Source organism: Hemiscyllium ocellatum, chromosome 2, assembly GCF_020745735.1.
Source record: "Hemiscyllium ocellatum isolate sHemOce1 chromosome 2, sHemOce1.pat.X.cur, whole genome shotgun sequence".
In the NCBI taxonomy this organism is placed as follows: Eukaryota; Metazoa; Chordata; class Chondrichthyes; order Orectolobiformes; family Hemiscylliidae; genus Hemiscyllium; species Hemiscyllium ocellatum.
The window spans coordinates 56395465-56414102 of NC_083402.1; the positions used below are offsets into that span (position 1 = coordinate 56395465).

Below are 18638 nucleotides of genomic sequence, written 5' to 3' on the forward strand. Positions count from 1 at the left end.
CCTCCGATTGAAGTTTTTAGATTAGATTAGATTAGATTCCCTTCAATGTGGAAGCAGGCCGTTTGGCCCAACAAGTCCACACCGACCCTCTGAAGACTAACCCACCCAGGCCCATTTCCGCTCTGACTAATGCACGGTCAATTCACCTGACTTGCACATCTTTGGACTGTGGGAGAAAACCGGACTACCCGGAGAAAACCCACACAGCCACTAGGAGAATGTGCAAACTCCACACAGACAGTCGCCCGAGGCTAGAATCGAACCTGAAATCCTTGTGCTCTGAGTCAGTAGTGCTAACCACTGAGCCACCGTGCCACCCTTTCAGAATCATGACTTAGCTGAGTAGATAGGGTGAAACCTGTTCTGCTTGTAAAAGAAAGATGACTGAGAGGTCATAGATTTAAAGTGTTATGCAAATGAGAAAAGGTTGTGGTGAGGAAAAAAAAGACTTGTTCACTCTGATTGTTAGGATATGGAATGCACTGAGACATTGAAGAGGGAATTAGATGGTTATTTAGATCCTAATGATGGGCAGGAATATGAGGAAAAACAGGAGATTAGCAGTAGTAATACAGCCAATGCATGCACAGTGAGCCAAATGACCTCCCTCTGCACTGTAATAAGCGTGATTCTGCTCTCTTAAAATTATTTCAAACAAACCAATCACCTAATTAATAATAGTTTGAGTAAAATGCACTTACTGGAAGTGTAAAAAATGAAGTTTCAAGTTTACTTACATTTTGTTCAACCTGAACAGATTTGATGAATGCATGTTGGGCTAGGGCATAATTTGCAATACCTGCATCAGAACAATGAGGAAAGTAATCAAAATACATTTAATTAAAGTTATCCAATTAATTTGCTGCTTATCTTATTTTGTACTGATGAGACAATGCATCAAAAACATTTTTTAAAAACAAAAATTTAGTGCACCAAAGTTTTAGAATCATCACAGAATCAGAATCCCTACAGTGGAAGCAGATCATACCTATCCTCAGAACAGCATCCCACCCATTCCTGCCACCCTACCCTATACGCGGAAACTTGCATATCTCGAGTCCAATCCACCTACCCAAACCTTCTTGAACATCATGGACAATTTAGCATGGCTACTCCACCTAACCTGCACATCTTCAGACTGTGGGGGGAAACCGGAGCACCTGGAGGAAACCCACGGACAACAGAGAGAAAATGTGCAAACTCCACAAAGACAGTTGCCCACAGGTAGAATTGGACCCAGGTCACTAATGCCATGAGGCAGCAGTGCTAACCATTGAGCTGTCCCAGAGAAAATTAATAACTTCCAGATAGATTTTCAGTAAGTCAGTTTTTACTGCTATACCAAACTTGAAATTCAATAAAGCAATACCTTTATAACATGCAACAACTCCAAGTGCATTCCAGTGTAGATGATTTTTGCTGTCTAACATCACAGATTTTTTGAGGCACTGTTGAATAGACATGCAATGAAAATTACATTAAAAATTATAAACATGTAATTTTGAGGCAGTTAACCAATTTTCCTCTAATTATAAAACAAAGAATTGCTGGAAATCTGAAACAAGAACAGAAATTGCTGGAGAAACTCAGCAGGCTTGGCCACTTTTGTGGAGACAAAGCAGAATTAATGTAGTGTCCAGTGACCCTTCTTCAGAACTGTAGTTGGACAGAACAGATCAATTGGACACATTGAAGAGGGAGGAAAAAAAAAAGAGGATTGCATGTGCTAATAGAGCTCAACAAATTGACTTATTATTAACATAGGTAAATTAAAAGTCAGATAGAATCCCTGAATCAGAATTGATCTTCTCCTAATCAGTTGCTAGGTGATCCATTATGTTCAAATAAAATAAGAAATGTGCATCAATACTAGCCTGGAATTTCTACTGGGGTTGCAACCGGCAAATTCCTCTTTTCAATTGGGCATAGCAAGCTTTGGCAAAGGTACTGTTGAATTAATGTTAAGCAGCTGCATGGGTGGAAAGCTTGCAAGAAGTCCAAGCCATTATATCCAAGCTAATACTAGACACTAAGCAGTATTTGTAAAACAGGTAGAAAGATGAAATGAAGGCATTTAATTACACAAGAAAGAATGCTTTCAATTCAGAAATAAAACTGAAGTTGTGCAGTATATGTTTGAATTAAAGGTTATACTAACAGACTATGAGAGGACACACGCCATTAAAACATATAAGCAACTAGTAATGGAAAACATCTGCTCTCAGGAGCATTTGCTCCCACTTCAGTTTTGGTTAGGTTTAATACTGACAGGGCAATAAATTGAAACAAACCTTTTTATTGTGTACATGGATGCAATCAATGATCAATCACATTTCTCAAATTGTAAAATTAAAAAACAGAATGAGTGTTGGGAGTATAGTGGTAATCACAGTATGCAATTCAACTTGATGCAAAAAAAGGTCAAAAACCAAAACAAAATACATCAAAATTTTCAAAACTTTGAAAACCTAGACCCTCTAAGGTAGATGTATTTCTCTACTTTTTATATAAAAAAAATTTACCAGTAGTGCTTTTTCCAATAACTCAGACACTATATTCCCTTCTGCAGTAGCCTGAGCCTGTCGGTAGTAGTTCACACCAAGGTCACACCACAGATTGGCAGATGTCGACATCAATGTAAGGGCCCGTCCATAGCATCTAGGAGAAAATAAGTTGCAGTTATAAGTGAAACTACACTTTTCACACCACAAATAACAGAATCAGGCTGAGATTGAACATCTCTTTGAACAGTGTGCTGACAGTTGGGTAAGGGAAATCCTGATCTCTTCCTAGAAATGAATTTTGCTTGCATTTAATATAAATGCGATTTACAGTATTGATGAAAATTTTCCTAATTTTGTTTGAACTCTAAATTTCACTCAGGCTTAAGCAGGGATATAAAAGCTCTCTGTTTGTAGTTAGTTAGTTAAGGAAACCAGTTTGAACTGTGGTTGTGGTTGCTGGAGGTCAGTCATTCCACTTCTCGGACACTTCCTCAAGACTTCCTCAGCGTCCAAGATTTGACCATCTTCAGATGCTTCAATGTCCTTCCCTCCATCAGAAAATCAGAAGTAGAGATATTCACTGAAGATTGCATAATGTTCAGCACCATGTGTGAATCCTTACAGATGACACAAACCACTTTTATATCTATCCCCTCTTACCCTAAATCTGTGCCATCTAGTTCTGGACTCCCCAACCCCAGGGAAAAGACTTTGCCTATTTACCCTATCCATGCCCTTCATAATTTTGTAAACCTCGAAACAGTCACCTCGCAGCCTCCCACGCTCCAGGGAAAACAGTTCCAGCCTGTTCAGCCTCTCCCTATAGCTCAAATCCTCCAACCCTGGCAACATCCTTGTAAATCTTTTCTGAACCCTTTCAAGTTTCACAACATCTTTCCGATAGGAAGGAGACCCAAACTGCACGCAATATTCCAACAGTAGCCTAATCAACGTCCTGTACAGCCGCAACATGACCTCCCAACTCCTGTACTCAATACTCTGACCAATAAAGGAAAGCATACCAAACGCCGCCTTCACTATCCTATTTACCTGCGACTCCACTTTCAAGAAGCTATGAACCTGCACTCCAATGTCTCTTTGTTCAGCAACACTCCCTAGGATCTTACCATTATAATAAGTCCTGCTAAGATTTGCTTTCCCAAAATGCAGCACCTCGCATTTATCTGAAATAAACTCCATCTGCCACTTCTCAGCCCATTGGCCCATCTGGTCAAGATCCTGTTGTAATCTGGAGGTAACCTTCTTCGCTGTCCACCACACCTCCAATTTCGGTGTCATCTGCAAACTTACTAACTGTACCTCTTATGCTTGCATCAAATCATTTATATAAATGACAAAAAGTAGAGGACCCAGCCTTGCGGCACTCCACTGGTCTCAAGCCTCCAGTCTGGAAAAACAACCCTCCACCACCACCCTCTGTCTTCTACCTTTGAGCCAATTCTATATCCAAGTGGCTAGTTCTCCCTGTAGTCCGTGAGATCTATCCTTGCTAATCAGCCTCCCATGGGGAACCTTGTCCAACGCCTTACTAAAGTCTATATAGATCACATCTACCTCTCTGCCCTTATCAATCCTCTGTCACTTCTTCAAAAAACTCAATCAAGTTTGTGAGACAATTTCCCACACACAAAGCCATGTTGACCATCCCTAATCAGTCCTTGCCTTTCCAAATATATGTACATCCTGTCCCTCAGGATTCCCTCCAACAACTTGCCCACCACCGAGATCAGGCTCACCGGTCTATAGTTCCCTGGCTTGTCCTCACCACCCTTCTTAAACAGTGGCACCACGTTTGCCAACCTCCAGTTTTCCGGCACCTCACCTGTGACTATTGATGATACAAATATCTCAGCAAGAGGCCCAGCAATCACTTCTCTAGCTTCCCACAGAGTTCTAGGGTACACCTGATCAGGCCCTGGGGTATATCCACCTTTACCCATTTCAAGACACCCAACACTTCCTCCTCTGTAATCTGGATATTTTGCAAGATGTCACCATCTATTTCCCTGCAGTCTATATCCTCCATATCCTTTTCCATAGTAAATACTGATGCAAAGTACTTATTTAGTATCTTCCCCATTTTCTGCGGCTCCACACAAAGGCAGCCTTTCTTATCTTTGAGGGGCCCTATTCTCTCCCTAGTTACCCTTTTGTCCTTAATGTATTTGTAAAAACCCTTTGGATTCTCCTTAATTCTATTTGCCAAAGCTATCTCATGTCCCCTTTTTGCCCTCCTGATTTCCCTCTTAAGTATACTCATACTTCCTTTATACTCTAAGGATTCACTTAATCTATCTTGTCTATACCTTACAAATACTTCCATCTTTTTCTTAACCAAACCTTCAATTTCGTTAGTCATCCAGCATTCTCTATACCGATCAGCCTTCCCTTTCACCTTGACAGGAATATACTTTCTCTGGATTCTCATTATCTCATTTCTGAAGGCTTCCCATTTTCCAGCCGTTCCTTTACCTGCGAACATCTGCCCCCAATCAGCTTTCGAAAGTTCTTGCCTGATACTGTCAAAATTGGCCTTTCTCTAAATTATAACTTAAACTTGTAGATTTGGTTCATCCTTTTCCATCATTATTTTAAATCTAATAGAATTATGGTCACTGCCCCAAAGTGCTCCTCCACTGACACCTCAGTCACCTGCCCTGCCTTATTTTCCAAGAGTAGGTCAAGTTTTGCACTCTCTAGTAGGTACATCCACATTACTGAATCAGAAAATTGTCTTGTACACACTTAAGAAATTCCTCTCCATCTAAACCCTTAGCAGTATGGCAGTCCCAGTCTTTGTTTGGAAAGTTAAAATCCCCTACCATAACTACCCTATTATTCTTACAGACAGCTGAGATCTCCTTACAAGTTTGTTTCTCAACTTCCCTCTGACTATTGGGGGGGTCTATAATACAATTCCAACAAGGTGATCATCCCTTTCTTATTTCTCAGTTCCACCCAAATAACTTCCCTGGATGTACTTCCGAGAATATCCTCCCTCAGCACAGCTGTAAAGCTATCCTTTATCAAAAACTCCACTCCCCTTCCTCTCTTGCCTCCCTTTCTATCCTTCCTGTAGCATTTGAATTCTGGAACATTAAGCTTCCAGTCCTGCCCATCCCTGAGCCATGCTTCTGTAATTGCTATGATATTCCCAGTCCCATATTTGTAACCATGCCCCGAGTTCATCTCCCTTCCCTTTGCATCGAAATAAATGCAGTTTAATTCATTAGTCCTATCTTGTCCCTGCTTGCCCTGACTGTTTGACTGACTATGAAAAATATTTCAAGGGGGAAGTATCACCATCCATGATTTAAAAAGTTAAAAGGTAGAATTAAAGAGAAAGTAAACCATTTTGTATAAGTGAATGGTAGATTACAAATTGAATGCAATATAAAAATCAGCAAAGAGAAACTCAACTAATAAAAAAGGCAAAATTGGAGTAATTTACACCTTTCGCATGTGTGTGTGTGTGAGAGAGAGAGAGAGAGAGAGAGAGAGAGAGAGAGAGAGAGACAGACAGACAGACAGACAGACAGACAGACAGTGAGACAGACACACAGAGTGAGACAGAGAGACAGAGAGACAGACAGAGACAGATCTTTTGGGAAAGGCCTGAACTGTCCCTAACTAGCACCACCCTCCTCCACATGGCTCAGCCCGTACTCAATTTGAGCTACTTCTCCTTTAACTCTCACTTTCTTCAGATCAAAAGTGTGTCCATGGGTACCTGCATAAGCCCCAGCTATGCCTGTTTCTTTGTGGGGGCCCAATTTTTGACTCAGATTTGCAGCATCTGCAGTTCTTAGTTTCCTCATGTCATGTTGGGCTTCCTTCATTCCCTTGAGATTCTGTTCTCTTGTTTTCAAAACTGCTGCCAATGTGAATAATTTCTCTCCACCTACTTTGTGTAGACTACTCATACCCTAGAAAGTCTCTTTCAAATCCCTTCTCTACATTTTCTTCTCTAAAATTAATGCCAGCTTCTACATATTATTCACATGATTGAAGTTCCTCATCCCTGCAACCATCCTTGAAAATCTTCTCTGTACTGTCTTTAAAGGCATCATCCATCAAGTATATTGCCCAAAAAGGAACGTAACAATCCAACTGAGATTGAATCAGTACTTTAAAAGTGATCCACCATGACTCCATTGATTTTTCTATCCTATACCTCCATTAATATGGAATCCAGAATCCAGTCTGTATTAATTACCTCATCGTAAAATAAAAAAAATATGGCCACTTCTACCTTTCATCTCCATATAGTCAGGTCCCGAATTTAATACAGCCGTCTATTAGCTCACTTTTATCAATGTTTAGGACATTCAACATTACCGTGGCAGAATTTTCTTCCTTGCTATTGCATATGCAATACCGTAATTTATACATAAGATATGCTTTTTGCCTAGAAGTGTAAATCCTCTTTTTGGTGCCTAATCTACTCTATTACTTTTGTTTGTATTGTGTTACTTCTTATATGACTATATAAGATTTAAAAAGTCCATATTATGTTAGCTGCCAGTCTCTTCTCCATGTCTTTGCATGTCTTAGTTCAATTTTCGTTGGCCTTCTGAATGTTATATATTCAGTCTAGTCCTATATTATCAATCTCAGATTGGTCATATGCATGCCTTTTCAGCTTAAATTTTCCTCAAATATCTTTCATCCTTCAGAAAGCTCTGGCTTTACTTACCCTATCTTTGCCTCTTGTCGGAACATATTTCCACTGTACCCAAACTGTATCTTCTTTAAGGCAACCCATTGTTACATTATTAGTCTTGCCAGCCAGTCTTTGATTCCAATTTATTACCTCACTGAAATTACTTCTAATCCAAATATGCATTTTTACCTCATAGTATTCCTCATTTTTCCCCTATTTCTAATTCAAATATAATGGAACTGTGAGTGATGCTCCCTAAATGTCCCACTATTACAACTTAATCTATCTCATTCTTCAGAACCAGATCCAGCAATGCCTCCCTTCCTTATGCAGCCAGGAACATACTGATCTTTGCTCTTTACATTATTAATTTTCTAGTCTCTTATGATTATTGAAGCTCATATTATTAGACTCAATAGTTTTTTCAATTATTAGTAATTCAACACCATTTAATCTTTATTTTGAAATTTGAAATGAGGAAAATGTTGGCTGCTAACTCTGCATTATGCCAGCAGTAGCAATGGTTTTTGGAAGATTTTTAATTTCTAATTTTATTTTGTACAGAGGCAAAAAACAAACTGTTCATTGATTATGGCAGAGACCTAGAAGATTTTCAAGAATTGGGGAAGCTGGTGGCTAACTGATATGACTGAGAGAATGACAAAATAAGTAAGAGTCAATTACAGGGATGAGATCAAGTTCAGAGGCTGTGTTCCTCTGCTTTTCTTCATTGGTACTGGAGGTGAAGAAAAAAGGAATCAAATCAAGAGGGCTGTAGAAAGTAGTGAGTTATAGATAGAAGACTTTAGATTTTCCTCACCTTAAAATGATTTTCCAATAGTAGGCAAGTGCAACTATAAAAATTATGGACTTGAAGGGAGAACAGTCTAAGAAGGTATAGCTACAGGAAGGATTATATAAAAAAAAGAGAGAGACTAGGCCTCTTTTTTGACAAAGTAATTTACCTTCCTCCTAGTCGGAGCAGTTCATTTTTATCTAAATAATGCACATTTCTCTTTTCATCCTGTCCAATGAGAATGGCAGAGACTCTAATGTTAACTTTTGCTGGTGACAAAACGTGGAGCACAGTGCACGTATCTCCAATTAGCTTCCATAGGCAGGATACATCAGGTCGACACTGTACAGCTCTGCAATAAAACCAGAGGTAAAACAATAAACACAGTCACTTAATCTATAGCACCACTTTCAAGCAGCTGCCTTTAACAAAAGGTCAAGGCTACCAAAATATACATACATTTTTTTAAAAAAGCAGTAATTCATTAAATTATTTTCAACCATTGTGAGCTCCTAAAGTTGCTGAGAGAGAACAGGGCATTTAGGACAGGACGAAACAAATGTACCTCCTTAACTAATTATGCTGAAGAACTGGGAGATTAACAGCACTAGGACGAGAAGAAAGTCAAAGTTAAAATGGGTGAATTCAAATCAAATGAAGAACAAAAAGTGATTAAGAAAAAGAAAGCTTTATTCAAAATTAATTTTATCTCATTAAAATCTCTAACACTATATTGTAATTTGTTTATTCTAAGCATGAAAGAAGACGTTCAGCAGTAATTGGTACTTTGAAATGGATAAGACAACTTTAGTTGCTTCTAATCCTGAAGTGCCACAGGATTCAAAATGTTAATTCTGTTCTCTACACAGATGCTGCTGGACTTGCCTAGTTTCTCTAGCAATTTCTCTAGCAAATTGTTTTTTTGTTTCAGATCTCCATATTACTTTGTGGTGAGTTTAATTCCAACAAGTGCCGAGACATCACTCCATTCAGTACATTTCAATGGTGAACAGATGGAAGCCCTGCTGCTTTTACTAAATTAACAGTGCAGTGGTGCATCTTGAAAAACAACTTCTGAATTTCAGCATTTCCAATCTGTCTTTCCTTTTTTGATTTGCATAGCATTTGCATAAAAAGAACTGCAAATGTTATTAGCTTTGTCCCAATTTTGACAGTTAATTATTTCATTGAGTTTATGGTGGGATTTTGCTTTTAAAGTTATTCATTTTTTGGGATGTGGGCATCACTAGCAGGCCAGCGCTGATTGCCCATCCTAGCTGCCCATTAGTAGACTAATGTGGCAGCAATTGGCTAGATTGTATTTGTCCTTTTTATGTACAGAACAAAATTGGGCAACTTTCCACATTGTCAGGTAGATGCCAGTGTTGCAACTGTACAGGAAGTTCTTGGCCAGGGGAGCGGCAAGTTCTGGAGCATAATTCTTCAGAACTATTGCTGGGATGTTGTTGGAATCTGTAGCCTTTGCAATATCCAGTGCCTCTAAACATTTCTTTAGATAATGTGGAGTGAATTGAATTGGCTCAAAACTTATTACCTGTAATGCTGGGGACCACTGGAGGACAGCAAGATGGATCATCCACTTGGCACTTCTGGCTAAAAATTGCTGCAAAAGCTTCAGCCTCATCTTTTGCACTGATGTGCTGAGCTCTTCCATCATTGAGGATGGGGATATTTGTAAAGCCTCCTCCTCCAGTGAGTTGTTTAATCATCCACCAACATTCATGACTGGATGTGGCAGTACTGCAGAGCTTAGATCTGATCTGTTGGTTGTGGGATTGCTTAACTCTGTGTATCACTTGCTGCTTATATTGTTTGGCACACAAATAGTCCTGTTAGTTGGTTTCACTGGCTTCACATCTCACCTTTCTCCTTCTAAGAAGGCAGCCGAAATAAAAAAAAACAAAAATCGGACAGGTTGGCACTAGGAAGATATCTACCTCCTTCTTGCCACCACAGATATTAATTTCTGGGCCGGAAGGCCCATGGTTGACTTTCCCCATCTTCTGGCAAATAGAGCCTTAAGTTATCAATTAATAACCACTTAACAGCCACATCTCGCCTGGGCTGCAATTACTTAAGCAGCAGCAAGGACAAGAAACAGCTAGCCTAACCAAGAAATAAACCAGCACAGATACGCTGTCAGTTTGGGGATTGGTGGTCCCTCAATCTACATTAACGATTGCAAGATTGAGGGGCTCACCTCAGGTCAGGATATGGGCTCTGAAAAACACTCCCAGTGCTCACTTCTGACTTCCTCCCTACAAATAGAAACCTGATGAACCTCTTAACCCCTAAACAGTTATAAATTTCACCTTTGACCCTTTATCAGAGTGTCTGAGACATGAGTGATTGCTTGGCAGCAGCCATGGCCTCTGCCATGGTATTGGCACATTCTGGATTTTGATTGGCTGGTAGCTCCAGGTGAGTAGAACTTTCTGGTGTGGCTTCTTACTTCCAGCAGAAAGCTTACTGGGAACCTTCAGCTGCCAGTGTAACATCTGATTCCAGCAGGCTTTCTGATAAAGGTAAGCCACAGGTTTTAATTCATTAATCTTAGATTTTGGCTTAATCCAGAAATGAACAAATCTGGCTTATATATAACAATATAACAGTGAATTGATGAGTCCACATTTACAACACTGGGTACCATTTTGGACATGGACACATAGCAGGTACAGCGTAGAATCCAAAATAGTGCAAAGGTTGGAAACTAGTTACAAGGCAAAAACTGAAATGCTGACAATATTTACATTAGAGTAGAGAACAAGGTAAAATTTGATATGCTTCTCACAATTACAAAGAGCTTTGATCATTTAGATCAGAAAAAACAATTCTTCCCATTGGGAAATCAGCAAGAGTGAGCAGAGAGGTAAGGTGGAATGGCTTTCCAAAGACAAACTGCTGGCACAAGAAAATACTGAAGTACAAATCACTACGCAAGCGATCATATGTGAATCAGACAGAGGGTTAGGACAGTGTGCTGGAGATTTGTTTGGTTTGCATGAGCACAGGGCCAGTGCGCTAGATGTGACATATGAATTTGCATCGCAAAAAAAATTAAAATTTTTCCTGGCTACAACTAAATAATGTTGGTGACTCCAAGTCGGTCTGCACTTGTCTTTTCAATGAAGACCTGGAACTCAACAAAGGAGAGGAGAATTGCAACAGCAAACCTATATCACCTTTATATTCTACCCTGCTGTCACCACTCTATTCTGCTCACTGAAGTTGTTGTAGAGGATTCAAAAGAAAATAGTTTGTAAATAAAAGCATCCTGTTTTGGATTGGTGTAAATGGTACAAGTACAAAACGTATTTTGCTCTCTTAACTACTAATTTAGTGCTTTGCAAATTTAACAAAGATGTTGAAACAACAATTTCAAAGCTGGTTTAATGTTTGTTTTTACTCACCTCGCTAAGTACTGAAGTGCTTCTTCTGCTGAATCCAAAGCCCTTCCATCTAAACAATCATCAAGGGCACTTCGTGTCATCATTAAATAGCATTCACCTAGGCCTAGAAAAGCATGAATAAGCCATGTGGTTTGAGGATGTCTACTTTTTTAAAAAAAAAAGAAATGAATATCCTCTTCAACTTTATATATTTAAGTACGTTTTTTTCTGCCAACAATACACTTGTAAAACATTTTCATGCTATTTTTGCATACTATTTTATTTTAGTTGTGCATTTCAAAAAATTAAATTTAGATCAGAATACGTGAACGTTATTTCTCTCCCTTCAAAATACGTGCACCCTTGGGCAACTGAAGGAACCCCTGCCATCCTCCAGGTAACTCAGCCTGAAGAGGCTCCTGAAAGCAGTCATCCTAACTTGCAAATAATTTGGGGTGTCGGTGTTGGACTGGGGTGTACAAAGTTAAAAATCACAACACCAGGTTATAATCCACAGGTTTATTTGGAAGCACTAGCTTTTGGAGCGCTGCTGCTTCTTCAGATTTTTTTTTAGATTAGATTAGATTACTTACAGTGTGCAAACAGGCCCTTCGGCCCAACAAGTCCACACCGACCCGCCAAAGCGCAACACACCCATACCCCTACATTTACCCTTTACCTAACACTACAGGCAATTTAGCATGTCCAATTCACCTGACCCGCACATGTTTGTGACTGTGGGAGGAAACCAGAGCACCCGGAGGAAACCCACGCAGACACGGGGAGAACGTGCAAACTCCACATAGTCAGTCGCCTGAGTCGGGAATTGAACCCGGTTCTCAGGCGCTGTGAGGCAGCAGTGCTAACCACTGTGCCACCGTGCCGCCCACCATTTTTGTTGAGTATAAGATCGTAGGACAGAGAATTTATAACAAATGTTTACAGTGTAATTTAATTGAAATTATATATTGAAAAAGACCGATTGTTTGTTAAGTTTCTCGTCTTTTAGAATGGGCATGTTGGTTTCAGTTCTTTCATATGTAAATCCCAGAAAGTTTTTAAAGTTACATTCTCAAATGAACTTTAATAATAGGTGCCACGTTGGCCCAGATAATACACCAAAGGTGTGAGATGCCCTGCGTGAGGCTGTCTGAGTCCCAATGTTCAGTCTGATCCTATCTAAAAAAAAGGGATTTATATAAATCTGTGTAAGATTCTGTAAATCCAAATTTTAGATTAGAGTCAGTCTGACCATTGTGGCACAGACAGTCTCACACAGGGCAGTTCACACCTTCAATGCATTATCCCGGCCAACATGACACCTTTTGTTTTAGCTTACCAGGTTTCAAATACTTAAATGACTGTGATTTAGTGTATATTCTGGCTTAGGTCAGCGCAACATCGAGGGCCGAAGGGCCTGTTCTGTGCTGTATTGTTCTATGTTCTATATAATATGCCATATGTATTTTTTCTTTCCTTTTTTCCAGCTTAATCACAGTTTATTATTAGAAAAAATGAGAATAACCGATGCATTTAAAATCCTTTATCATCCTTATCTTGAACTTGTGTTACGACACAAGGTAAACCCCTGCCCCACCACCACCACCACCACTAATTTAAAACAGCAACACAAACGATTTAGCCTATGCTGTAACCTGTTAAAATTCGAGAGGCCAAGAACTATCCCAAAGGTCATCATTAAAGTTAAAATTAACAACTTTCTTTTCAAAAAAGTCTAACAGATAATAATTAACTAACAATTATTTACAACTCCTTTCTCTAACCTATCTTTTACTTTCCCTCCTATAATACTGTCCGACAAAGCCCCCCCCCCCGATTCAGATTTACCAAAATGTTCAAATTTCCAAAATCAGCTGGTTGACAAATCTTCTCTTTGCATCTTCTCCTTAGTGGTTTTGTTTCACAAGTCGTTGATAAAGATATCCTTAAGAGAACTATTCTGTGGGCAGTCTGCATATTTTGGTGGCTTGGCAGTTCTCCTCCAACTGTTCAATTTTTTTCAGTTTTATACCCAAAAGCATCGGATCGTTTCATTGGTTTTAATATTGTCAAGTACCAAATTCAAACTTGATTGTAGTTTAGTATCTTGGGGCATAATTTAAACTGATAGGCCGAATTTAAATCTGTTTTTGTCTCAAAGTAACCCAGGTACTGCTAGCTGCTGGACCAAGTGTAACATAGTAAATTCTCCAGCACTCTGTGTGCTTGCTAAGTCCTTCAACTCTCAAAATGTACAGTACTCCTACATCTTCATAACATTTGGCTCAGCAATATCCCATAGGTCCAAACATACACAATGTATTTATCGATCACCAGCTACCCCCCTTTCCTTACTTTTTCTCTACCAGTAGTGACCATTTTTTTAGTATCACTGGACAGTCTTTCCAAATTTCTCCATCCTGCCATCTCCCACTTTGGTTTCTGTAGCTTCTAAAAATTACTGTTTTGTAACTAAGTTTAGTGCAACTACGTTTGGTACAATCTGGTTCTGCTCAATAAATTGCTATGAAATATCTTTTGTATGTCTGAAGTGTTTAGAATTCTCAGTTTGATGAAAGCTGGTTTGACTTTAAGGGTAACAAGGAAGAATGATTAGAGGTTAATGCAGCAATCATTTCTGCTCGCTCTTTCTTGGAATTTACTGTTTATTTTACACCCTTTACTAAAATTGGTAACTCACTAGCTGTTACAGAAATCTTAAAATTACTGCTTTAATAATTTGGCATGCTGTTCCACAACAATCCTACATCAAATCAGCGTTGCGATTTTCGTGAATATTCTATCTGGTTCTTTCTATTCTTTTTAAGGAACCTCAAGTTAAATTACAAGTATATTCAGTATTTTTTATATTTAAAGTACTTACTCTAAATAACCATGAGACAGCCTTGACTCATGATCAGATTAGCACCACAAATTCAATTTCTTAATCACTAGTTAATGTGAATCATTCAATTCTGTTTGACAAAGCAAAGCAGCACCTGTACTAAGGTCTAAACTGCACACTTTTTTGATGCTTCTTCAGTAATCGAACTAAACCTTTTATAACAGCTCAATTACATGTTACTGTGTTTCTCTTATTTCCCTGGCCTTCAAAGCGAGAACAAAAGGAAGCAGTACTATTTTCTGCGAGAATTATGAAGCAAACTTAGGTGGGGTGTTGTTTAAAGATGTTCTTTTAGAAAATACTTACAAATGCTAAACTGAAGAGACCCAGCAAAAGTACTGCTTAAATGATATTATGTGGAGGCTCAGAAGAACAAAGAGTACTTGAAACCCCATAAAAATAATTAGGATTTTTCCTTTGCAATCGTTATTAGAACTGTCCTTCTGGGCACTATCCTTGCGAGGCAACCCAGACCTGGCCTGCCTTAATCTGACAAGCCACACAGAGACATTCAATCATCACTCTGCAGCTCAATGATTAGATGTAAAATAGTCCAGAAAAGAATACTCTGACCATCTATTTGCTGCAGCCAGCCAGTACTTTGATTCTGGATCAGTGGTGATGGAAGACCACAGCAGTTCAGGGAGCATCCAAAGTGCAGCGAACTTGACGTCTCGGGCAAAAGCCCTTCATCAGGAATAAAGGCAGTGAGCCTGAAGCGTGGAGAGATAAACTGGAGGAGGGTGGAGGTGGGGAGAAAGTAGCATAGAGTACAATGGGTGAGTGGTGGAGGGGATGAAGGTGGTAGGTCAGGGAGGAGAGGGTGGAGTGGATAGGTGGAAAAGGAGCTAGGCAGGTAGGACAAGTCTGGACAAGTCATGGGGACAGTGCTGAGCTGGAAGTTTGGAACTAGGATGAGGTGGGGGAAGGGGAAATGAGGAAACTGTTGAAGTCTACATTGATGCCCTGAGGTTGAAGTGTTCCAAGGTGGAAGATGAGGCATTCTTCCTCCAGGTGTCTGGTGGTGAGGGAGCAGCGGTGAAGGAGGCCCAGGACCTCCATGTCCTTGGCAGAGTGGGAGGGGGAGTTGAAATGTTGGGCCACGGGGCGGTGTGGTTGATTGGTGCGGGTGTCCCGGAAATGTTCCCTAAAGCCCTCTGCTAGGAGGCGCCCAGTCTCCCCAATGTAGAGGAGACCGCATCGGGAGTAATGGATACAATAAATGATATTATTGGATGTGCAGGTAAAACTTTGATGGATGTGGAAGGCTCCTTTAGGGCCATGGATGGAGGTGAGGGAGGTGGTGTGGGCACAGGTTTTACAGTTCCTGCAGTGGCAGGGGAAAGTGCCAGGATGGGAGGGTGGGTTGTAGGGGAGCGTGGACCTGACCAGTTAGTCATGGAGGGAACGGTCTTTGCGGAAGGCAGAAAGGGATGGGGAGGGAAATATCCCTGGTGGTGGGGTTTTTTTGGAGGTGGCGGATAATTTGGTTTATGCGAAGGTTTGTAGGGTGAAAGGTGCCAGTACTTTGAGTCAGCTGGTGCACCAAATGTCAACGTGCATTTTATGTATCAAAGAAACCAAATCCTTAGGTGTTAAATGGTCAAAAGTTCTGAAACATGGAGTCACAATAAGAAACATTATTCCTCCTCACCTTGTCTGAACAAAGTAACCCAGCTGAAGGACAAGTGAGACACCTGCCAAATTGATCTGGAAATATTAGCTTTCAAGAATTTTCCATATCCTGTCTACCTCAAACAATAATTTACCATGCAACACAGAAATACTTAATGCACCTTGGACAAAGTAAAAATAAATAAAACTTACCTTTGAGGGCAGGGACATACTTCTTTGAATTCTGAATTATCTGTTTATACTCTGTAACTGCTTCTGCATATTTGCCAATAATCTGTTTAATGGCTGCAATCTTGTAAATGTTGTATACAGAGTTTGGATTCAGTTCACTGGCTTTAGTGAAAGCCTTTAAGGCAGCAGTGTAACCTCCTCTACTGAGATAAGCTTCTCCTAAACATTCCCAGCAATTTGAATCGTTCAGGTCTGCTCTCAAGGCTGCTTGTAAACTGTGAAAAATGACAGATCATTAATTCCAATAATATAATCAAAAGCTGATTTTAAAATCATAGAATAAAAGAGAACACTGACGTCGTTCAAACTATTCTCCACAAAGCTATTTTCCTGTGGCCCTAAAATTCTTTAACAGTGGAGAGAATAGATTAACTGGGCTGAAAGACATACAAATAAATAAAAATAAACAAAAAAAAACAAAATCAAGCATTGGTATGGTGTGGTACAGTGAGTCTCAACACTTTGCTCTTTACATTTTTTCAGTTTCCAATTTATGCCTGTCAATGAAATCACCCCTTGTGCTGATTATTTCCCAGCAAGCCTTTCTGAACTTTTGTTATTGGTTTCACCAATGCAGAGAGGTCTAAAAAGGAGGATAAAAAAAACATACAAAGTAAGAGCATCATTGCAAGATTCTCCTTTTCCTCCTTGATCTCGCTCCCTCTCTGGATGAAGTACTTGGGAACTTGATGAGGTTTCCACACCTCAGTATCTTGATTATCTTATAAACTCGGAAAAGCTGAACTGTGATTATTATCTGAAGACTTGGATCCAACTCATTTTCCATCCTAACTGGAGCCTTATTTGGAAGATTTGCCACTTGCAGTAAGCAATTCAATTTTATCAGCAAGAAACCTGGTGCACCCATGAGAATGATCAAATTCTATCCTTTGTTCACAGGCCGATGGTCAATAGAGGTGTATTTTCCTTTTGCCCTAATATCACCTCTGCAGACATTGGCACGTCTGTCGTCTTTTGCACTGTGAGAATGTACCTGTTTTGGTAGTAAAATAAAAATTTCTAACTCCAGATTATGGCCTCGAAGTTAACTGGTTTTGCCTATGTTTAACAATGGTTGTTTTATACTAAATTGATCAATTATTTCATGAAAAAAATACAACTCTGGTCAAAATCCCCTTCATATTGCTATCCAGAATAAAAGACAAACAATTGCCATTTGTGATTGAATTAATTTTTCTTTATGAATCATGCAACATATGGACTAGTGGGGTTTCACCAGCGCATTCCTCCAGTCATAGTTGCTTTTGTTGATTTTTTTCCTTCTCTCCTCCCTCCCCATCACGGGGAACATGTGCTAGATTTATGCATTATACACCTCTCTCAAATCACCCTCAATATTCTCCCTCAGCTAGGATACTCATTTCCCCACCTGCTCTGATAATTCTCTTCTAATGACGCAACTGAGTACCTGGCAATCAAACATAGATATCTTACTCTGCCACAGCCAGTGAACTCTGGTTGGTTCTCATGTAATAAAGTCCTCGTCTAAGCCAAGCCCATTTGGATGTTCCAGCACTTGACTGATCAGTCACTGTCCTCAGAATTGCAAGAGCAGTCTCCTAAAAGTAAACAAATATCAATGTGAAAAGTGATATAAATAAATAAATCACGACTACAAATCGACTCGTTGTGTAATACAATTGCCAAAGTAACAATAGGAATTACTTTTTTTTTTAAAAAGTTGCATTAAAAATTTTCAAGTAATCAATTTGGTCTTGTCCATCATCCAAGTAAAACGCAACAACATGTGACTTTCAAGCTTGTTCAGTTCCAATCATTGCCATCCTACTCACCTTTCACAGAATTACTTAAATTAGATTAGACTACTTACAGTATGGAAACAGGCCTTCCGGCCCAACAAGTCCACACCGACCCGCCAAAGTGCACCCACCCAAACCCATTCCCCTACATTTTACCCCTTCACCTAACATTACAGGCAATTTAGCATGGCCAGTTCACCTAACCTGCACATTTTTGGATTGTGGGAGGAAACCAGAGCACTTGCAGGAAACCCATGCAGACACTGGGGGAAACGTGCAAACTCCACACAGTCAGCCGCCTGAGGCAGGAATTAAACCCGGGCCTCTGGGTCTGTGAGGCAACAGTGCTACTGTGCCGCCCATGAATATACTTTACTAACAGTAAACTAACTGATTGGAATAAGTTGGCAGTATTGCAAGTTAAACGTTGGCACATAATGGGTAGTCAGTGACAAGATTCATGATTCATCCCATGACAGTTGCCCACAAAGGGTCTGCTGGCTTTTAAGCGAAGACTTGTGTGATTCTCGCATCTGCTTTAGCAGGTGCCCTCAGCTGAGGATTTGTGACAACTGAAAGTAGGGAAGTAGAGAAGTAACAGCAAATCTTCAACCAAACAAAAAAAACTTCACAAAGACATGCAATCTAAACCAGTAAAAAAATGCATTTAAACTGTTCTTATATTAGTCAGT

The 18638-nt window shown here is 39.8% G+C and overlaps 1 protein-coding gene across 1 annotated transcript in view; it reads right to left on the reverse strand.

Moving 5' to 3' along the window:
- skic3 (SKI3 subunit of superkiller complex) overlaps positions 1-18638 on the reverse strand; it is a 115694-nt gene that overhangs the window by 53115 nt on the left and 43941 nt on the right. The window contains exons 16-22 of the mRNA XM_060844228.1: positions 17621-17745; positions 16127-16380; positions 11416-11518; positions 8154-8336; positions 2523-2658; positions 1370-1448; positions 738-799 (exon numbers count right to left, since the gene is read on the reverse strand). Coding sequence (XP_060700211.1) covers positions 738-799; positions 1370-1448; positions 2523-2658; positions 8154-8336; positions 11416-11518; positions 16127-16380; positions 17621-17745 — 942 coding nt within the window. The remainder of the gene's footprint in view (positions 1-737; positions 800-1369; positions 1449-2522; positions 2659-8153; positions 8337-11415; positions 11519-16126; positions 16381-17620; positions 17746-18638) is intronic.